At 43.2% G+C, this 19,213-nt stretch overlaps 1 protein-coding gene across 3 annotated transcripts; it reads right to left on the bottom strand.

The window, feature by feature from the left end:
• Nucleotides 1-497: 497 nt before the first annotated feature.
• CDKN2C (cyclin dependent kinase inhibitor 2C) lies at nt 498-6,564 on the bottom strand. Of its 3 annotated transcripts, none has more exons than XM_058681452.1 (3): nt 5,898-6,564; nt 5,243-5,382; nt 498-1,893 (listed from the first exon to the last, which is right to left on the bottom strand). In XM_058681452.1, exons 2-3 carry the CDS (start codon nt 5,369-5,371, stop codon nt 1,513-1,515), a joined length of 510 nt encoding a protein of 169 aa, XP_058537435.1. In that variant the 5' UTR covers nt 5,372-5,382; nt 5,898-6,564; the 3' UTR covers nt 498-1,512. The 3 variants fall into 3 exon arrangements, with proteins under 3 accessions (XP_058537435.1, XP_058537443.1, XP_004588720.1); XM_058681460.1 differs by lacking the exon at nt 5,898-6,564 and adding an exon at nt 5,764-5,833; XM_004588663.3 differs by lacking the exon at nt 5,898-6,564 and having other exon boundaries at nt 500-1,893; nt 5,243-5,584.
• Nucleotides 6,565-19,213: the final 12,649 nt, after the last annotated feature.

The raw sequence follows: 19,213 nt of genomic DNA, 5'->3' as shown, positions 1-19,213 counted from the left end.
ATATTCACTTATTAAAGATATATTTTGTACATAAAACCTATTTTAAGTCCAGAATATAACACCTTTTCTTTAAAATCATGTTTTTACTTTTTGCTTTTAAATTGTGTTTAATTTCATGCTGTCATCAAACATACAATTATTCAGTAATGTGGTTAAAGGGGGCAGAAGTCAAAGTCGTCTTGCAGTGAAACCTAAGGAATGTGATCTTAGTGCAGAGTGAAAAAGATTAAACTTTTTTCTCATATTCTTTTGCACTACATGGAAAATAAATTATTGAAAAGCACTTGCCTGTCACCATTCCAGTCCTAGTTAGGTCAAGCAACAGAACCATGTCCTTCAATAAACCTTGAAGTATTTTGTTCTTTTTAGAATGAGGGCAGGGAGCTTATGAAGCAGAGGGAGGGAACTTTCACATAAAACATCTTTGTTCATGTGGGAGATGATGAATAAAGTATTTATAAATGGTAACTGCATTGACATTCTTTGATGAAAATCTTTAATTAAAATGACAGTGTAAAAAGTAGATATTGAAAAATGCTTTAGGAATTTGATGTTTGTATTTCTTTCATCATTTTTAATTTTTACCTAAACAGATTTTTACCAAAAAGTTTCCTGGAAATCAAGTATACAGAGGAGTGACTTATTTAAGTTTCCAAATGTATTTTTCTGTAGACCCTAAAACAGTAATGAACGTTAGATATAATTTATACCTTTTTATTGCTGAGTATTTATCCTCTAAAAATCAGTATTTATATTTTACTTTATTTTGAAACATTTTGCAATTTTACATTTTTGAAATTCAGGGAGGGAAAAAAAAGCCCAAGGTTACACTAAGTACATTTATAGCTGGTACAACTGGGGTTGGGGGAGGGAATGTATTATTTAACCAATTGTCTAATTTTGTGATTTAAAAAGTCAACCAATGAGAACTTTCAAGGTGGCATTTTCCTTTATAACACCAAATAAAATCTTTGGAGAAAGGGAGAAAAAGTTGAAGAAAGGGAGAAAAGCGTAACTGATAAAGAGTATGTATCTAATTTTCCAATTGGCCTACTTTTTCTAATGTCAGGACTTAAAATATCATCTTTCAGTATAGTGTGCCTTTGCAAATGGTGAGTTATGCGTGGGTACAGAGGAGTGAAAATCACAGTAAAACATTATCCTGTTCTGAAAAAGTGTTTTAATTAGATAAAAGAAGCATCAGAACAAGCCATTTTAAAAACAAAGTCTCCAAGTTGGGTATTGAGATTGGCAAAGAGTAGAGCAAGGGGGGGAAAGCAAAAGAAAGATAAAATATTCAGAAGAAAGCCAAGGCTATTTGCAATTACATGTTAGATCTCAGGATTTTGCAGGTGAAAAGGGTGTTGCTTAAAGATTACCACTTAGGCAGTTTCTTACTATTTAACTAGCTGCGTATAATGTGACAAAACCGTATTTTAATAAACGGTATTAAAACAGCATGGTCAGCCAAATTAACTGACAAAGTAGAGGCAACCTCTGAAAGCCCTCCCCTTATTCACTGCACATTTTCGGGTCCCCCACCCCATTTGCCTCCAGCAAGCTAACGACCTCGTTCTTGCCATAAAGCCTGGCTAAGTCGCAGGCAGTATCCCCCTCATGGTTCCGATGCCCCACGTTGCTGGCCGTGTGCTTCACCAGGAACTCCACCACTGGAAAGTGACCTTCTTTGGCAGCCAAGTGCAATGGCAAGTTCCCTTCATTATCCTCGATGTTAACATCAGCTTGAAACTCCAGCAAAGTCTGTAAAGTGTCCAGGAAACCTTCTCGGGCCGCATCATGAATGACAGCGAAACCAGTTTGGTCTTTCAAATCTGGATTGGCCCCTCTAAGTAGTAGTCTCCTGGCAATCTCGGGATTTCCAAGTTTCATAACCTAGAAAAGAAGTGAAAATGTAGACTCCTCCAGGTGCTGTAGCTACAGGACTAGTCTAAAACACTTAGCTGTTCTTCTATTTATGTAACTATTTTGATGAAGTTCCCTGGGAAGACCCACAGGATAGAGTTTGAAGGTGTATATTCAGGAAAGCACTAGTAGACCAAAAGAGAAGAAAGGTTTTAAAAATTGAGCTTCTATGATGTACTATCTTAAAAGGAACCAAAGTTAAAATCAATTGATAATTAAAACAGAATTTTTGCAATATGTATACAATTCACTAACAACTCAGTTTTCTATCCCCCATGAAGACTTGAATGGTTTCATGAATTAAAAGAAGGGAGGCTTTAGGATTTGAGTAAGGGTTTTCCTTTTGTTTGCTTGTCCTTGCTCAATAAGTGTTCCTGGAATATTAATGAAATTAATTATAAAATAAAATGCAGATAAACTTTATTTTCTAAATAGAAATTGAAAAAAAGAATGGTGAGTTCCCTTATACCTCAAAGTGAGGGTTTCAATTCATCAGATTCTACTATCCAAGATAAAACTGATCTATTAAAAATTCAGATTTGCTATTTTCTTAAATGAATGTCATGATTTCTTTTGCCATATACAGTCACAAGTTTCCAAGTTTTTAGAAAGTATTATTCCTCATTAATTATTTAACATTGACTACTGAGTGTTTACAGTACTTAGGATCCTCCATTTTAAGTTACAAAATGTTACTGATTCTCAAGGTGCTAATAAGGTACATTGCTCCGTATTGCTTATTAAATAAATTTATCTAAAACTAATTTCATGATACACTTTGCATTAGATAGGAGCTGATTTTATGGCAAACTGTTCTTGAAAGGAATGAAGCAGTCATTTTTTATGTTATTTATTGTTTTTCCTGAGTTCTGACCAGCCTCCTGATTTTCAAGTGAGCAACTGAAGAAAAAAATAAGATGTTTAATATACGTTTTGAGACACAGACAACTTTGTCTGCTGATCTGAGCTTATTTAGGAAAAGCTAGTGGTCCTGTCTTACTTCCTTCTGTAGTTATTATAAGCATTTAGGAAGGGCTGGTGATTTAGTGCCAACATTTTACATTTGCTATCAACACACAAATAATTCACACCACAAAGACTTATCTGTTGTTGTTTGAGTGTATTTCACTCTAGTAGTAGGTTTCATTAGTCTCTCATAATTTTAAAGTATCTTGCAGAGCAGCAGGCAAGTGTTAAACACATATAATTTAGTTGAGAAAAATATTACTCTCATTAATATGCCAGAAATTATCAGCATTTTAACTGATTTCATTTATACTTAGATATATTCATAATAATCTAAATTTGTAATAAATGCAATGAACAGTAAGACATTCAAGGGCTTATGAAACTAAAAGCTAATTCACTGGAAAATACATAAAAAATTGACCTATCTCTTTAAAATGTATGTTTAAAAACAACCACAAATTAAGCAATAAAATATATTTCAAATGCATCTTTTATAAATTCAAACTACAGAAATGGCAAAGATACTAAGCTTCTTTGTTGATAAAACTATTGACTTTTAGTCCTTTGGAAGAGTGGTACTATTGACTTTTAGTCCTTTGGAAGAGTGGTAAAAATGACACATAATTTATTTTTTAGAAACTTCAGTTAAATAGTCTTTGGTTCTTAAAAATTAATATTATTTTTGCCACAACTGTATTTAAAGATCTAGTTACATTTAAAGGCCTAAAATGGAAAAAAAATAGACACACCTTCGATCTTTGTAAAGCAAACATACGATTAAGGCCTTTGATAAGGGGGAAAGGCTTTTGCAATTAAGTTCAAGCAACAAAATTATAGAGGCAAAGTGCCATCTTTCACAGAAAATAATAGTAATATTGGATATGATTCTGAAGAAAGTTCTTTCTTGAATTATGATACAAGTTCAGAGTCAGGATTACTGAAAATAAGTCTTGAGCCTCCTGTTTGTGTGTGTTTGTGTTTCATTATATGTAATAAGACTAAGCCGTAATAACTGGGTGTTAGTATCTTAATAAGTGTGTTTTCTATAAATATGATTGCAGAGTTGTATTGAAAATGCGTGTCAAAACTTAAAAAGCAAATAGTGTTGATTTCCCAGTCTTCCAGTTCATCAAAAGTCCTGTAAAATGTTATTCTGGACAAGGGTTAAATGGCTCTTTCTTTGTGAGATTTACATTATCTCTTGAGTTTTCAATATATTAAATTTGTGGCATTGCTATCGCCACCAAATCTGTTCAGAACTATTAGGTGGAAAGGGAACAATTTTTTTTCTTTCCCTACTTAATCTACCTGAAATTACAAGACGAATAACTTAGCTATCTATGCATAAGCTTTTTTTAATATTGAAATTTTTGAAAGTCCAGCATAAACTGGTTTAAAATGTACAGACTGTATGAATTTCGGCTGTTAACAGTGTAACTCTGCCACTTAACTTTCTAATTCTTATGATTGAAACAAAGTCCAGCTTCAAAGTGTTGCATTTCCAAATAAGAATAGTTCATAAAAATGTCCTCAGAACTCGGATAAAAGCAACTATTTGAGATTAATTTACCACTTTTCAGTTTCTAAGTCTTTCAACTAAGTTACATGACAACGTTTAGGGGAGCAAAAAATTAATCAGGTACAACATTTGGCAGCTGGACATGTAAATTTAATTTTTGAAAATCAGGGCACACCACGGCAAGACCACAGAGACGAAAACACCACAGCTGAGCTCTGATTAGAATTTTTTAGCTTTTCATTCCTCTTCACTCCTGGATGGATGGATGGTATTACATTAACTGCAAAATGCACCACGTCCGAGGAGGAGGGGAGTGCCCAGGCCACCCATTCCAAAGCAGGAAAAATCCTTTGTCAAAATGTGAAGCATTTTGAAGGGGGAACACCCTTATTAGTATTCGAGTAAATCAGCATTAAAGTCAATTATCTGGGGGCCAACTACGTGAAACCACTAATACCAGTATATTTATTTCAAATAGTGATCACTACGTATTTACAGAACTGTCTAAAAAAAAAAAAAAAAACCAAACCAATAAACCTCGGCGCTGCTGTGACTACTTAAAAATCCCCACCATCACAAAAACATTCCAAAAATTAAGACCAAACCTGGAATCCACTTGATATTGAGGTTGTGATTGCATTTAACGAGTTTGTTCAAAGTACGTCATTTGGGAGAGTTGGACCCACTTAAAGATACAAAATATGGCAACCACCTAGGTTTAAAAACAGTGAAATTCTGTACCCCCGAAGGCTTAAACGCTGTCATTCTAGAATCCCAGGTCACGTAGGCAACATTATTAACCTGTTCCCACCCCGAACTCTGGATACCAACCTGCAGCGCGGTCCTTCCGAATCCATTTCGTGCATTGACGTTTACATTATTTTGCAACAAACTAGTTAGTTGCTCTAGGTCCCCCCTGGCAGCTGCGGACGCCAGCTCGTTCCCCCAAGGCTCGGCCATTCTTTAGGGTCCTGACGGTCGGGGAAAAGGCGAATTAGTTGTTTTTCTTTTTTTCCTTTTCCTTTGCTCCTAACCAGGCTGCATGATGGCATCGAAGACTGACAGAAGGACTGGGATGGTTAATCTGGAGTAGAGCTTGGTAGTAAATACTAGTAAGATCTGCCTGCCAAAAGCCCGCCCCTCGATTCACACGTGATTATTCAGCAAAACTGAGCCATTGGAGAGGGGCTCCTAGCCTTGCTTTTATAGCTTAACCCCTAGGAAGAAAACTACTAGTGACTGACCAGACACACACACACACACACACACACACACACACACACACACACACACACACACACATTCCTGGTTAATTGCTCGCGACGTAAAAAGCAGGCAGAGCTGTCACGTACCTACGCTGCAGCTCCCTAGGGGGAATGTGTGTGGAGACTTAAGGGACGGAGATCAAGACAGAAAATACCACGGAAGAAAGGACATAGGCGGGGGCTAGGGAGGGGGGGTGGGGAATACAAAGCGTTTAACCCACCCTTGTTCACGGTGGTGACTGGAGCAGCGCGAACCAGGACTGGAGGGGCAGGTCCTCGGAGGAGCTCGGTTTCCATCCGTCTCGCCAAAGGGGCAGTCCTCAGTCCTGTGCTGCGGGGAGAGCGCCGCGGTACTGGATGCTGACGTGCTCCGGAGAGTTCGGATGATCGCCCAAGGCGGTCGGGAGTAGCAGTTCCGTAGCCCTTGAGTTAAGAGCACTCCTTAGGGTTCTCAGCTTCTCCAGAGCAGCCTGGAGCTGCGATCCCGGCCGTGCGGCGAGGTTAACGCTGCGTTGGAAGGCTCCAAAGCCCGCCCGCCGGACTGCCACAGCCCCGCCGAGCCTCCGAGGCCGTGGGAGCCGGGCTCGGCGCGCGTCTCCGGAGGGTGCCGAGCGCACGGCAGGTCCCTGGCCAGCCCGTCATGCCGGCCCTCCACCGGGTCCCGGGACCGCTGGCAGCCTGCAGAGGGAGGAGAGAGTTCGCGGGAGGCGCCTAGGGGGCTCCGGCCGCCGAGACAGCTCACGGCAGCATCGCGGCGGCACAGGGCAGCCGGCCGGGAACTTCCCGCCTCCGACCGAGCTGCTTCAGGCTCTCCAGGGCAGGCACTCTAGGAGCGGCGGCCACCGTCGTCCTTTCCTTTCTTTCCCAGTTTTCTTTGGGGTGGGAGGGAGGGTGTGAGAGGAGGGGCGCTGAGGGTGCCCTCTGGAGAGGGCGAGGGTCTTGAGAAGCGAAGGCCAAGTTCGGAGTGCGGGGAGTCGCCACACATCCAGGGCGCAGCCAGTCCCGCTGCCCTCTCAGCCTCTGCGCCCCGTGCCACTTGGGCCAACTTGTCGCCGTCCCCCGGCCGGTGCCCCTAGCCCGTGTGTGCAGGCAGCCGCGCCAGCCAGCTGGGTCCCGGAGCGGAGCTGGGTAGCAGGGAATCCTCGTCGCAGCGCTCCCAGTGACAGTTTCTTTTGTAGCCGGTGTCCCCTAAAATCGCCGGCGCCTCCACCCTAAACCCTTCACAGGCACTTGCGCGTAGTCCCCCCGTCTGTCTGTTCTTTGCCTTTTTTTTACTCTGTTGAGCTGCTCTCTTCGCCCAAACAATTGCCGCCTCTGTTGCCTCTGAAGAGACGGTGCCGGTTTCTGCTCTCTTTTTACCGACCTCATCAGCTTTTTTTGAAAAGAAAAAAATTGAGCGCTTTTTGAGTTGAAAAACCCGCCCCCATTTTAACGGCAGAGTTTTAAGGAGGCTCGGCCGAGTCGCAGCGCCGCGGGAGCGGGAAGGCCGGGCCCCGCCTTCGCCCCGCCTCCCCGCCCCGGTGGCGCTTTCGCTCGGCGGCCTGCGCGCCGCGGCCGGCCCGGCCCGCGCCCTTCCTCCCGCTTCCTCGCTCCCGGCCTCCTCCGCTCGGTCTCTCGCGCCTGCCTGAGGGCCGCCAACCTCGGCAGCTGCAGCGGCGTTCGGCCCCGCCGAATCGGCCTGCCCTCCTTCGGGCTGGAGTCGGCGAGTTTGCCCGGGAGTCGCACAGGGGCGGCGGCCGCCGCGGCCCACGGTGGTGTAACTGCTGAGGAGAGCCTCGCGGCCTCAGAGGCTCGGCGGCGCTGGATGCTGGAGCGCGGAAAGGGAGCTGGCGCCGGTGGAGTCTCTGCAGCCCTGGCGGGCCGGTCGACCCGCCGCGGCGCTCCGCCTGTCAGGCTCGCCAGGCTCGCTGCTAGGCCGGCGTTAGCGCCGCCGTCTCTGGGGCGCGCGCCGTGCGCTCGGCCTTCTCGGCTCAGCTCCCCGGCCTCGGTCTCGCACCTGCCGGAGCGACTGTAAGAACTGTACCCAGAAAAAGCAACTAGTCTTTTAGACTGAGTTTTTTTTTTTTCCAACATTTAAGACATGGTATGGGTAAGAAGGAAACCATCATGAACTCTGAAACCTTAAATAGGGCTTCAGATTTTGAACTATGAAATATTCCTATTTTTAGAGGAAAGGGAGGAAAAACAATAGAATTTGGAGTAGAATTTCTAAAGTAACTCTTGGGAAGTGTTTTCTAACAAAGACATTTCTTTGTTGCCCGAAGTCCATTCTCACTCCTTAGATGCAGCCTTCGGTTTGGCAGCAGGGAGGGTAGAGTGTCTAAATGGAGGGGAATATTCTCTTCCCTAAGTTGTTTACTTTGATCATCAACACCAATTCGCTGTGCTGTTAACTTCCTGTTTGGCTAGGTGAGGTTAATTAACTACTGCTTTCTGTATTTTTACGCTTTTAAAAATTACCAACACCGTTGCATGATGTACTCAGGAGTCAAAATGAAACCAAGCAAAAAAAAAAAAAAAAAAAAAAAAAGGCAACTGGTCTGATTAATACCACCACCTGGCTAGCATATCTTCAAGCAACTTCTGTGCCCAGATCCTTGAAGGGCACTGGGAGTATTAACAACAAAATATACCAGAAACACCTGACTAGTCATCTGACAGCACACTGGCTGGTGGGTAGTGGGAGAGTCGAAGCTGGGAACACTCTAGCAGTGTTCACTAGCTAAACCAAGAGCATTTCCCCAGGTAACTAGTGAAACAAGTGGGAACTACAGTGCAGTATAGGAAGTGAACTCATTTTTTACCTACCTAAATTTAGACACATCAAGTAGAACATTCAGGATTTCACTTATACCAGTAATAAATAATAATTTATTTTAGTTTTTTTTTAGGAACTCTGTAATCTTTCAGTAGAGTTGGAAGGTCTGATGGTACAGTAACCCTGTTAACTTCTAAAGTTAACTGGCGGCAGTCCAGTTTGTGAGACTACCTAGCAGTTGTTTTGTTTTCTTGCTTGGAAAAATGAAGAATCTTAAACTGCATTTGCTATGTAAAGAATGGATATACAAATGGTATAAGTTACATTAATTAATTATTGTGCTAGGGCCCGGCAGTGTGGCCTAGCGGCTAAAGTCCTCGCCTTGAACACGCCAGGATCCCATATGGGCACTGGTTCTAATCCCGGTAGCTCCACTTCCCATCCAGCTCCCTGCTTGTGGCCTGGGAAGGCAGTAGAGGACTGCCCAAAGCCTTGGGACTCTGCACCCGCATGGGAGACCTGGAAGAAGTTCCTGGATCCTGGCTTTGGATTGGCATAGCGTCAGCCGTTGCGACCACTTTCTCATTGTCTCTCCTCCTCTCTGTATATCTGACTTTCCAATAAAAATAAAATAAATCTTTTTTTAAAATAATAATTATTGTGCTAAATAACCAAGGAAATAATTGTACGTGCTTAGTTTCACTATTGTGTAGACCAGAATCAGCAACACAGGGGTTACAATCTAATTCAGAGTAAGTAAAAACAATACAAGTATCTTCAGGGAAAATCTAATATTTACTGAGGAATGCTGATTCACTGACATAGAGTTAAGGCTATCACTTCCTTCAGTAAACTTGTATTTTTTATGATTTCACTCTCCAAGTGACTGCAAAGACCAGAGCTGAGCCAATCCGAAGCCAGGAACCAGGAGCTCTTCTGGCTCTCCCATGTGAGTGCAGTACCCCAAGGCTTTGGACATTCCTCCACTGCTTTCTCAGGCCACAAGCAGGGAGCTGGATGGGAAGTGGGGCCGCCAGGATTAGAACCAGCGCCCATATGAGTTCCTGGCATGTGCAAGGCAAAGACTTTAGCCACTAGGCCACCATGCCGGGCCCAAGCTTGTATTCTAACGTGATGTATAGAATGACTCAAAGTTAAGCTCTCATAGGGGCCCAGTGGTGTGGCCTAGCGGCTGAAGTCCTCACCTTGAACGCTCCGGGATCCCATATGGGTGCTGGTTTTAATGCAGTCACTTGGGGAGTGAATCATCGGGCAGAAGATCTTCCTCTCTGTTTCTCCCCCTCTCTGTATATCTGACTTTGTAATAAAAATAAATAAATATTTTTTAAAAAGTTAAGCACTGATATTGAAAGTAGTTGTTTCTCTTTTAACAGAATAATATCTCTATAATGTTGAAATACAGCTTTTATAGCTGCATATTAAATCCCAGTAGTCATCAATACCTTTTTCTTCTGTAGTTCACAATACAGATACATTATTTAAAAATACAGTTTCTGATAATTTTTGGAAATGTATATGTGGCATATACGATTTTTTAATCTACTCTCAAAGTCTTCTTTGTTGTGTTTATAAAGTCATAGAATGTCTCCTTTGGGGATCCTTTGGCATTTTATTTCTGAGGTTCAGGAGTTATTTTCGTGTGGGTCCTCACACCACTTATGAAAGTCTTTTTATAAAATAAGGAAGGAAAAAAGAAAGCCCAGTAAGAAAGCTTTCTGGGCATAATAGCTATAATATTTGTATAGTGTTGATGGTTATAAATATATATACAATATTGCAGTTTTACAACTCTAATGTAAATATAATTATCCCTAACTTCTTGGGTGAGGGAATTGGAGTTGATAGAGATTGTGAGTCAGTAAGTAGTACACAGGCCTTGGGTCCCAAAATCTTATACCTTTTTGATTATATAACAGTCTAGGATCAGCCCCTAGACACTTAAAAATATTAAATCATTAGATGAAGTGTTTGGTTACTTAGTGTGAATCTAACTCTGGTAAAATGAGTCTTTGCTCATGAATTAGAAGAAAGAAGTGTTTTTTTTTTTTAAGATGTATAGGGTGGCATGGTGGGGTGACAGGCTAATCCACCACCTGTGATACTGGCATCCTATATGAGCACCAGTTCAATCCTGAGTTGCTCCACTTCTGATTGAGCTCCCTGCTGCTGGCTTGGGAAAACAGCAGAGGATGACCCAAGACTTTGGGCCCCTGCATCCACATGGGCGACCTAGAAGAAGCTCCTAGCTCCGAGCTTTGAATCAGCTCAGCTTGGGCTATGGTGGCCATTTGGCAACTGAGCCAGTGAATAGAAGATCTTTCTATGTCCCTCTCTTTCTGTAACTCTTTCAAGTAAAAAATGTCTTGTTAGAGTTATAAGCCAGTCTAGACTACCTGAAAAAAAGCCAGGTTCAGCAAAATTATGCTTCAACGCTATAAAATGCTAAATACTATAATGAAAATAGACACGAGACAGCTGAATGGTAATCTATAGCCACTTTAAGGTGTATAGAACCCGGTTGTATATAAAGTAAAATTGAAATGTCAAAGAGAAGTCACAGGATGCGGTTAAGAACTTGCATTTTTTTTTAACATTGGTTACTCAATACTATGTCAGTTAATTCCATAATGTTATAAACTGTTGCTGATGTTATGTTGGGGCTTTTAATTGATCGGGATGATACACTGCCGGATGATACTCTGTCTCCCCAACAAGCCGTTGAATTTATCTGGACAATAAGAAGCTGGACTTTACGCTTGGTATATGCTTGCAATGAGGGAATCTCAACTGAACTTGAACTGTGGTAATGCAACAAGGTGGAGGAATCCACCATAGGGGGAGGGTTTGGGGAGGGGTGGGTGGAATCCCAGTACCTATAAAACTGTGTCACATAATGCAATGTAATTAATAATAATAATAATAATTAAAATATTTAAATAAAAGGTTTTATTTTATTAATTTTACAGACAGAGTTACAGGTAAAGAAAGGGAGAACACAGAGAGAGGTCTTCCATCTGCTGGTTCACTCCCTAAATAGTCACAATGGCTGGGATTGTGCTAGGCCGAAACCAGGAGCCAGAAGTATGTTGGAGTCCTAGCACCTGGGTCATTTTCTTCCGCTTTCTCAAGTTCCCTAGTATAGAGTTGAATCAGAAGTGCAGTAGTTGGGCCCGGCGCAGTGGCCTAGCGGCTAAAGTCCTCGCATTGAACTCGCTAGGATCCCATGTGGGTGCATCCAGCTCCCTGCTTGTGGCCTGGGAAAGCAGTCGAGGACAGCTCAAAGCCTTGGGACCCTGCACCCGCGTGGGAGACCCGGAGGAGGTTCCTGGCTCCTGGCTTCGGATTGGCTCAGCACCGGCCGTTGCAGTCACTTGGGGAGTGAATGATCGGACGGAAGATCTTCCTCTCTGTCTCTCCTCTCTGTATATCTGACTTTCGAATAAAAATAAATAAATCTTTAAAAAAAAAAAGTGAAGTAGTCAGGACATGAAGCAGTGCCAATATGGGATGCTGGTATAGCAGGTTGCAGCTTTGCGCACTGTGCCACAATACTGGCTTCAAGAAGTATTGTTAAAAAAAAAAAAAAAACAAAGAAACTTTGATTATCTTAACCAACAGAGCAAGGTTAACACCACCAGTAATGTCATGTGGCTAATTCACAGCCCTCATATGACGTAATGAGAAGGACATACCCTTCTGCAGTATTTGTCATGAGAATTCATTAAATCTAGCTCTGAGAAAACATCAGCTAAGCCCATATTGTGAGTGTCCTATACAATTCTTGACTCTTCAAAAGCATCCAGACTGCAAAACTGTCACAGGCTACAGAGACATGATATCTAAATAAAATGTGGTATTCTCAATTACAACAGGAAAAGGACATAAATGTAAGAAATTCAGCCGATAGGCCCTGGGTGGTAGCCTAGTGGCTAAAGTCCTCACCTTACACATGCCTGGATCATGAGTGCCACTTTGTGTCCTGGCTGCTCCACTTCCCATCCAACTCCCTGCTTGTGGCCTGGGAAAGCAGTGGAGGACAGCCCAAAGCTTTGGGACCCTGTACCCATGTGGGAAATCTAAAAGGAGCTCCTGGTTCCTGGCTTTGGATTGGCTCAGCTTCAGCCTTTGTGACCAGTTGGGGAGTGAATCAGTGGATGGGAGATCTTCCTCTTTGTCTCTCCTCCTCTCTGTATATCTGACTTTCTAATAAAAATTTTTAAAATCTTCAAAAAAATTCAGCCTGAAGGACTTATTAGAATGTTTTTATTTATTTATTTATTTATTTATTTATTTATTTGAGAGACATGGAGATGGGAGTGTGGCAGAGGAAGAGAGAGAGAGATCGAGAAAAACTTCTAGCTACTGATTCACTCTCCAAATGCCAAAAGCCTGCAGCAACTGGACCTGGAGCAGACTGAAACTAGGAGCAAGAGAATTCATCCGAGTTTTCTACATGAGTGGCAAGACCTCAAGTATTTGCCTGATTCCCTGTTTGCCAACGCATCAGCAAGAAGCTCGGTTGGAAGAGGAATAGCCAGCACTTGAACCAAGCACTTTGATTTGGGTCACAGGCAATACAAGTGGTGGCTTAACCCACTGTGCAAAAATGATTGCCCCTCAGAATTTAGTAGCACTGTAACAATGCTAATTTGTTTTACTTAAAACTATTTTGAAAAAATATTTGATGAAAGAGTTATAGAAAGGAATTTTCTATCTGCTGGTTGATTTCCCAAAGGGCCACAATAGCTGGCACTGGGCTAGGCCAAAGCCAAGAACCTGAAGCTTCTGCCGGATCTCCCACATGAGTGCAGTGAACCAAGCACTTGGGACATCTGCTGTCTCCCAAGTTCATTAGCAAGGAGCTGGGCCTTTGGTAGAGCAGCCTGTGTGGGGAGCGGCCGACCCCATGCATAAGAGGGGCCGCAAGATAAGATGGTGCCTGGCCGAGGGCCAGGAGGCGGGATTTGTCCCGCCAGTAGGCAAACAGGAAGTCACAGAGATAGGCTAATGCCACCCCCCCCCCCCGCCATTGCTGGCCTATCAGCGCCCAATGGACCCACGGGGAGAAGTGATTGGTGGAGAACTGTATATAAGCAGCCTGTTTTCGGCAATAAACCCTTTTGGTTCGCCCTCTCTTTTTGGTTTGCCTGCCCCTTTTCGTTCGTTCGGTGTGTGTGTGCCGGTTGCAGTGGCGGTTCCTGTTTTCTTCCAGGCCTTCGAGATTCTTCATCATTTTAGTGTCGCTGCAGGGCAGCGACAAGCCTGGACTTGAAACAGTGCTCATAGGGGATGTTGGCATGTCAGGTGGGGGCTTAACTTCTGTGCTGCAGTACTGGCCCCACAATGTTAATGTCTTAGTTCTGACATGGTATGTAAGGTAGTAACAACAGAAGAATATGGATGAAAAGCATAAAGGATGGGATCGGTGTCTTTGCTCAGTTGTCTAATCATTCTCCTATAAACATTGGCATATCATATGGATGCTGGTTTCAGTATTTTCCTCTCTTTCATTCCTCTGTATTGTTCGATGACTTCTCATGATACATAGAAAACAAGTAGTTGGTCCAGAGGGAAGAAAATTTCTTCAGGAACTGTATGCATTTACCAGCATGGAGAGTGAATTTTTTAAAAAAGATTTATTTAGGGCTTGGCAGCGTGGCCTAGTGGCTAAGGTCCTCGCCTTGATCCCATATGGCCGCTGATTCTAATCTCGGCAGCTCCACTTCCTCTCTGTCTCTCCTCCTCTCAGTATATCTGACTTTGCAATAAAAATAAAATAAATCTTTAAAAAAAAAGATTTATTTATTTTTATTGCAAAGTCAGATATACAGAGAGGAGCGACAGAAAGTGACCACAACGGCCGGAACTTAGCTGATCCAAAACCAGGAGCAAGGAACTTCCTGCAGGTCTCCCACACGGGTGCAGGGTCTAAGGTGTTGGGCCATCCTTGACTGCTTTCCCAGGCCATAAGCGGGGAGCTGGATGGGAAGTGGAGCTGCCGGGATTAGAACCAGTGCCCATATGGGATCCTGGTGCATTCAAGGCAATGATTTTAACCACTAGGTTGCTATGCTAGGCCCATGGAGAGTGATTTTTAAGGTGGAATAAACACTCTTGTTTGTCTTTTAGGTGTATCTGATTTGAAAGGTAAGATGACACAGACAGGGGTGAAAGATCTTATGCTGGCTCACCCCTCAATGGCTGCAATGATCTTTGTGAGACCAAGCAGAAGCTAGGAGCCAGGAGCTTCTTCCAGGTCTCCCACGTGACTGCAGGGACTCATGCACTTGGGTCATCTTGTGCTGTTTTCCAGGCACATTAGCAGGGAGCTGGATCATAAGTGGAGCAGCTGGGACTCAAACTTGTGTCCAATGGTTTGCCAGTAATGCAGGCAGCATGCCATAGTGCAGGTCCCATAGCACTGTTGTTTTTGAAGGTTTATTTATTTTCACCTGAAAGACTTAAGAGAGAGGGAGAGACAGCGAAAAATCCTCCATCTATTGGTTCATTTCCCAAATGCCTCAACGGCCAGAGCTGAGCCTATCCAAAGCAGGGAACCAGGAACTTCTTCCTGGCCACCCATGTGGGTTCAGTGGCCCAAGGCCTTAGGCCACCTCTGTTGGTTTCTCAGGCCATAAGTAGCGAGCTGGATTGGAAATGAAGTAGTTGGCATGCCAGCTGGCACCCATATGGGATGCCGACACTACAGAAAAAGAATTAGACTGTTATGCTACCATGCCAATCTCAATCGATGTTTTATTTATTAAAAGATTTTTATGTTATTTATTTGAATAGCAGAGAGATGGAGAGAGATCTTCCATCCATAGGTTCAATCCCCAGATGGTTGCAAGGCCTGGTTCTGGATTAGGCTGAAGCCAGGAGCTTTATCCAAGGTTTCACATGTGGGTGGGAGAAACTTTGCCAAAACACAGCACTTTAGTCTGTCACTGCACTATGCCCTGGGCAAGTTTTAACCTCAAACAACCTTTTATTATGTGAAGTGATTTTTTTGAAGATTAAATAAGATAAGCTATGTAATATACTTATACATAACCGATTCACAATAAAAATAAACTCAAAATTGACTATAGATTATGTATTCAAGACTGCTATGCATGGACTATTGTGCATGTAAAAATACATAAGATGTGGGCCCGGCACAGTGGCCTAGCGGCTGAAGTCCTCGCCTTGAAGGCCCTGGGTTCCCATATGGGCGCTGGTTCTGATCCCGGCAGCTCCACTTGCCATTCAACTCCCTGCTTGTGGCCTGGGAAAGCAGTCAAGGACGGCCCAAGGCCTTGGGACCCTGCACCCGCGTGGGAGACCTGGAGGAGGTTCCTGGTTCCCGGCTGCGGATTGGCGCAGCACCGGCTGTTGCGGCTCACTTGGGGAGTGAATCACCAGATGGAAGATCTTCCTCTCTGTCTCTCTTCCTCTCTGTATATCTGACTTTGTAATAAAAATAAATAAATCTTAAAAAAAAACCACATAAGATGAATTTTTAAAAAGTCTTAAAAACCAAACACATCAGATGGGGCTGGTATTATGGCATAGTGGGTATGTATGTGAGTTAGAGCCCCAGCTGTTCCACTTCTGATCTATCTGCTTGCTAATGTACCTCCTGGAAAAGCAGGAGAATACGGCCCAAGTGTGGGAAGCCTGGAAGAAGCTCACGGTTCTTAGATTCTGCCTGGTTCAGCCCCAGCTGTTGTGGCCATTTGGGGAGCGAACCAGCATATGGAAAACCTCTCTCTAACTTTGCTGTTCAAATAAACAAGGTAAGCTTTTAACAACACATGTGAGACCATCACGGTGGTTCATCAGGCTAATTCTTTGACCTGTGATCCCATATGGGTGCTGGTTTGTGTCTTGGCTACTCCACTTATGATCCAGCTCTCTTTCTATGGTGTGGAAAAGCCATGAAGGATGGCCCAAGGCCTTGGGTTCCTGTACCCATGTGGAAGACCCGGAAGAAGCTCCTGGCTCCTGGTTTTGGATCAGCTCAACTCTGGCCATTGTGGTTGTTTGGGGAGTGATCCAGTGGATAGAAGACCTTCTCTCTGTCTTTTCTTCTCCCTCTATAAAATCTGCCTTTCACATTAAACACACACATACACACGAGATGCAGTTCAGTATTCCAGCATAACAGGGTAAAGCTGACGTTTGTGACACTCTCATTTCTTATTGGCTCTAACTTGTTTGTGTCCCAACTGCTCCACCTCTGATCCAGCTCCCTGACAATGGCTTTAAAGAGGTGAGATGGAATTATTTATTTCTCAAGAGCTTTCAACCTTTGGTGAGACATAAAACATACGTAGATGAAATAATTAGAGAAAAATACAGAACTTATTGGAGCACTAACTTATGTTGAAAAGATAGTAAAATCACTTAACAAAAATTAGATTTAAAAAAAGATTTGTTTATTTGAAAGCTAAACTAACAAAGAGAGATACACATACAGAGGTTCCCCTGCCACCTATACAAAGAGACAGAGAGAGAGAGAGAGAGAGACAGAATCTTCCAGGACTGGTTCACTCCTCAAGCGACTGCAAGGCCATTGTCCAAGTCAAAGAGAGGCACCTCAAACTGCATCTGTGTTTTCACATAGGTGGCAGGGGCCCAAGCACTCGGGTTATTTTCCACTGCTATCCCAGGTGCCCAGGAGCATTAATGGAGAGCGAGATCAGAAGCGGAGCAGCTGCTCTGGATATAGGATGCCAACAGTGCAGGCAATAGCTTGATCTGAAGCATCATAATACTGGCCCCAAAAGTAGAAGAGTTTTGGACGGCTTAGTGTTTTTTAAGATTTACTTACTTTTGGGTACAGCATAATGACTGCTGAATAGCTAAATCCTCACATTGCAAGCACTGGGATCCCATACGGGTGCTGGTTTGTTTCTTGGCTGCTCTACTTCCCATCCAGGTCTCTGCTTATGGCCTAAAAAAGCAGCAGAGGATGGTCCAAAGCTTGTACCTTCGTGGGAGTCCTGGAAGAAGCTCCTGGCTCCTGGCTTCAGATTGGCTCAACTCTTGGGCCCAGCACGGTGGCCTAGCGGCTGAAGTCCTCGCCTTGAGCTTGCCAGGATCCCATATGGGCGATGGTTCTACTCCCGGCATCTCCAATTCCCAACCAGCTTCCTGCTTGTAGCCTGGGAAAGCAGTCCAGGATGGCCCAACGCCTTGGGATCCTGTACCCGTGTGGGAGACCTGGAGGAAGTTCCTGGCTCCTGACTTTGGATCGGCGCAGCACCAGCTGTTGCAGCTGCTTGGGGAGTAAATCATCGGATGGAAGATTTTCCTCTCTGTATATCTGACTTTGCAATAAAATAAATAAATCTTTTAAAATAAGATTGGCTCAATTCTTGCCATTGCAGCCACTTGGAGAGTGAACCAGTGGACAGAAGATCTTCCTGTTTCTCCTCTTCATGATTCTGATTTGCCTTTATTAGAAAGGCTGGTTTTATAAGGAGAGGAGAAACAGAGAAGGTCTTCCTAAACTGATTCACTCCTCAAATGGCTGCAGTGACCAGAGCTGAATTTCTCTGAGCTGGGAGCCAGGAGTCTTTAGATCGAGGATTCTGGCCATTCTCCACTATGCTTTCTAGGCCAAAAACAGCTGGACAGGAAATGAGCAGCTGGATCATGAACTGCTGTCTATATGGATACAGTGCCACAGGTTGGATGTTTATCCTGTTGAATCAACGTGCTGACCCCTGGATGGCTTAATTTTCATGAAATTAGTGGCTCTAAGAAAAGCAGTTAGTATTGATCTTCAGAAAAATATGCTTAGATATTAAAGTTCATGAGTTTTCAGCATTGTTCATGTAACATTGAAAATCTCTCTGTGAAATGCGCTCCTTTGTAGAGCAAAACAAACACAAACAAAACAGACTGAGAAGGCTTTTGTTAAGGGGTATAATTATATCAAATGCAGGAATGCTGATTATGAAATCTATGCCTTTATGAAACGGCTTCAGCTAGGCCTAGTCCTGGCCATGCGGCCATTTAGAGAGTGAATTAATGGATGGAAGGTCTCTCTTTCTCTCTCTCTCTGAATCAAATAAACAAATAAAAATCTTTAAAATAAAACCCCAATACTCTTTCCACTTAACCTGTTAACTCTTTTACGAAATTTTATGCTTTCTGTGCTTTTTCGTGTTTCTCAGTTACCACTACAAGAGTTGAGTCAGAAGATGAGCCAGAGAGAAGATTCCTACAGCAGTACTAAATCCTTTCCACCTGAGTGCAGGACTACTTGGTTTCAATGTCCAGATGGAGAGGAGGGAGGGAAAAGGGGAGAGGCACAGATAGGTTCTGAGATGCAGTGCATGTCATGCAAACAGTCATCCTCAACTTTTCAGGACTGCATTTATTCTGGACAAGTAACCACAAGCAGTCACTCACCTGCTTGTACTGAGGGCGACTTATATGAATGGGATGACTGAACTGCCACATCTACATTGTTGGCATTACGTTTTTCCTCATGATTTATATTTCTGCCCAATTCTGGAATTTGTCCTTAGGGATAGCTACTAAATAAGACAGATTCATTCATTCCTCATTTAGCTAATTCTGATCCAAATTCTTTCATTCAATTCATCTCATTAATTCATTCATTCCTCATTTAGCAGATTCGGATCTAAACATAGTTTATCACATTATAGTTGTAGGCTGGACTAACTTTAGTTAAGAAAATACACAGAGGGAAAGGCTTATTATTAAAATACTGCCTTGGAGATTTATAGCTCATGATCAGAG

Source organism: Ochotona princeps, chromosome 2, assembly GCF_030435755.1.
Source record: "Ochotona princeps isolate mOchPri1 chromosome 2, mOchPri1.hap1, whole genome shotgun sequence".
NCBI lineage: Eukaryota > Metazoa > Chordata > Mammalia > Lagomorpha > Ochotonidae > Ochotona > Ochotona princeps.
This window is presented reverse-complemented; position numbering and strand designations above follow the sequence as displayed.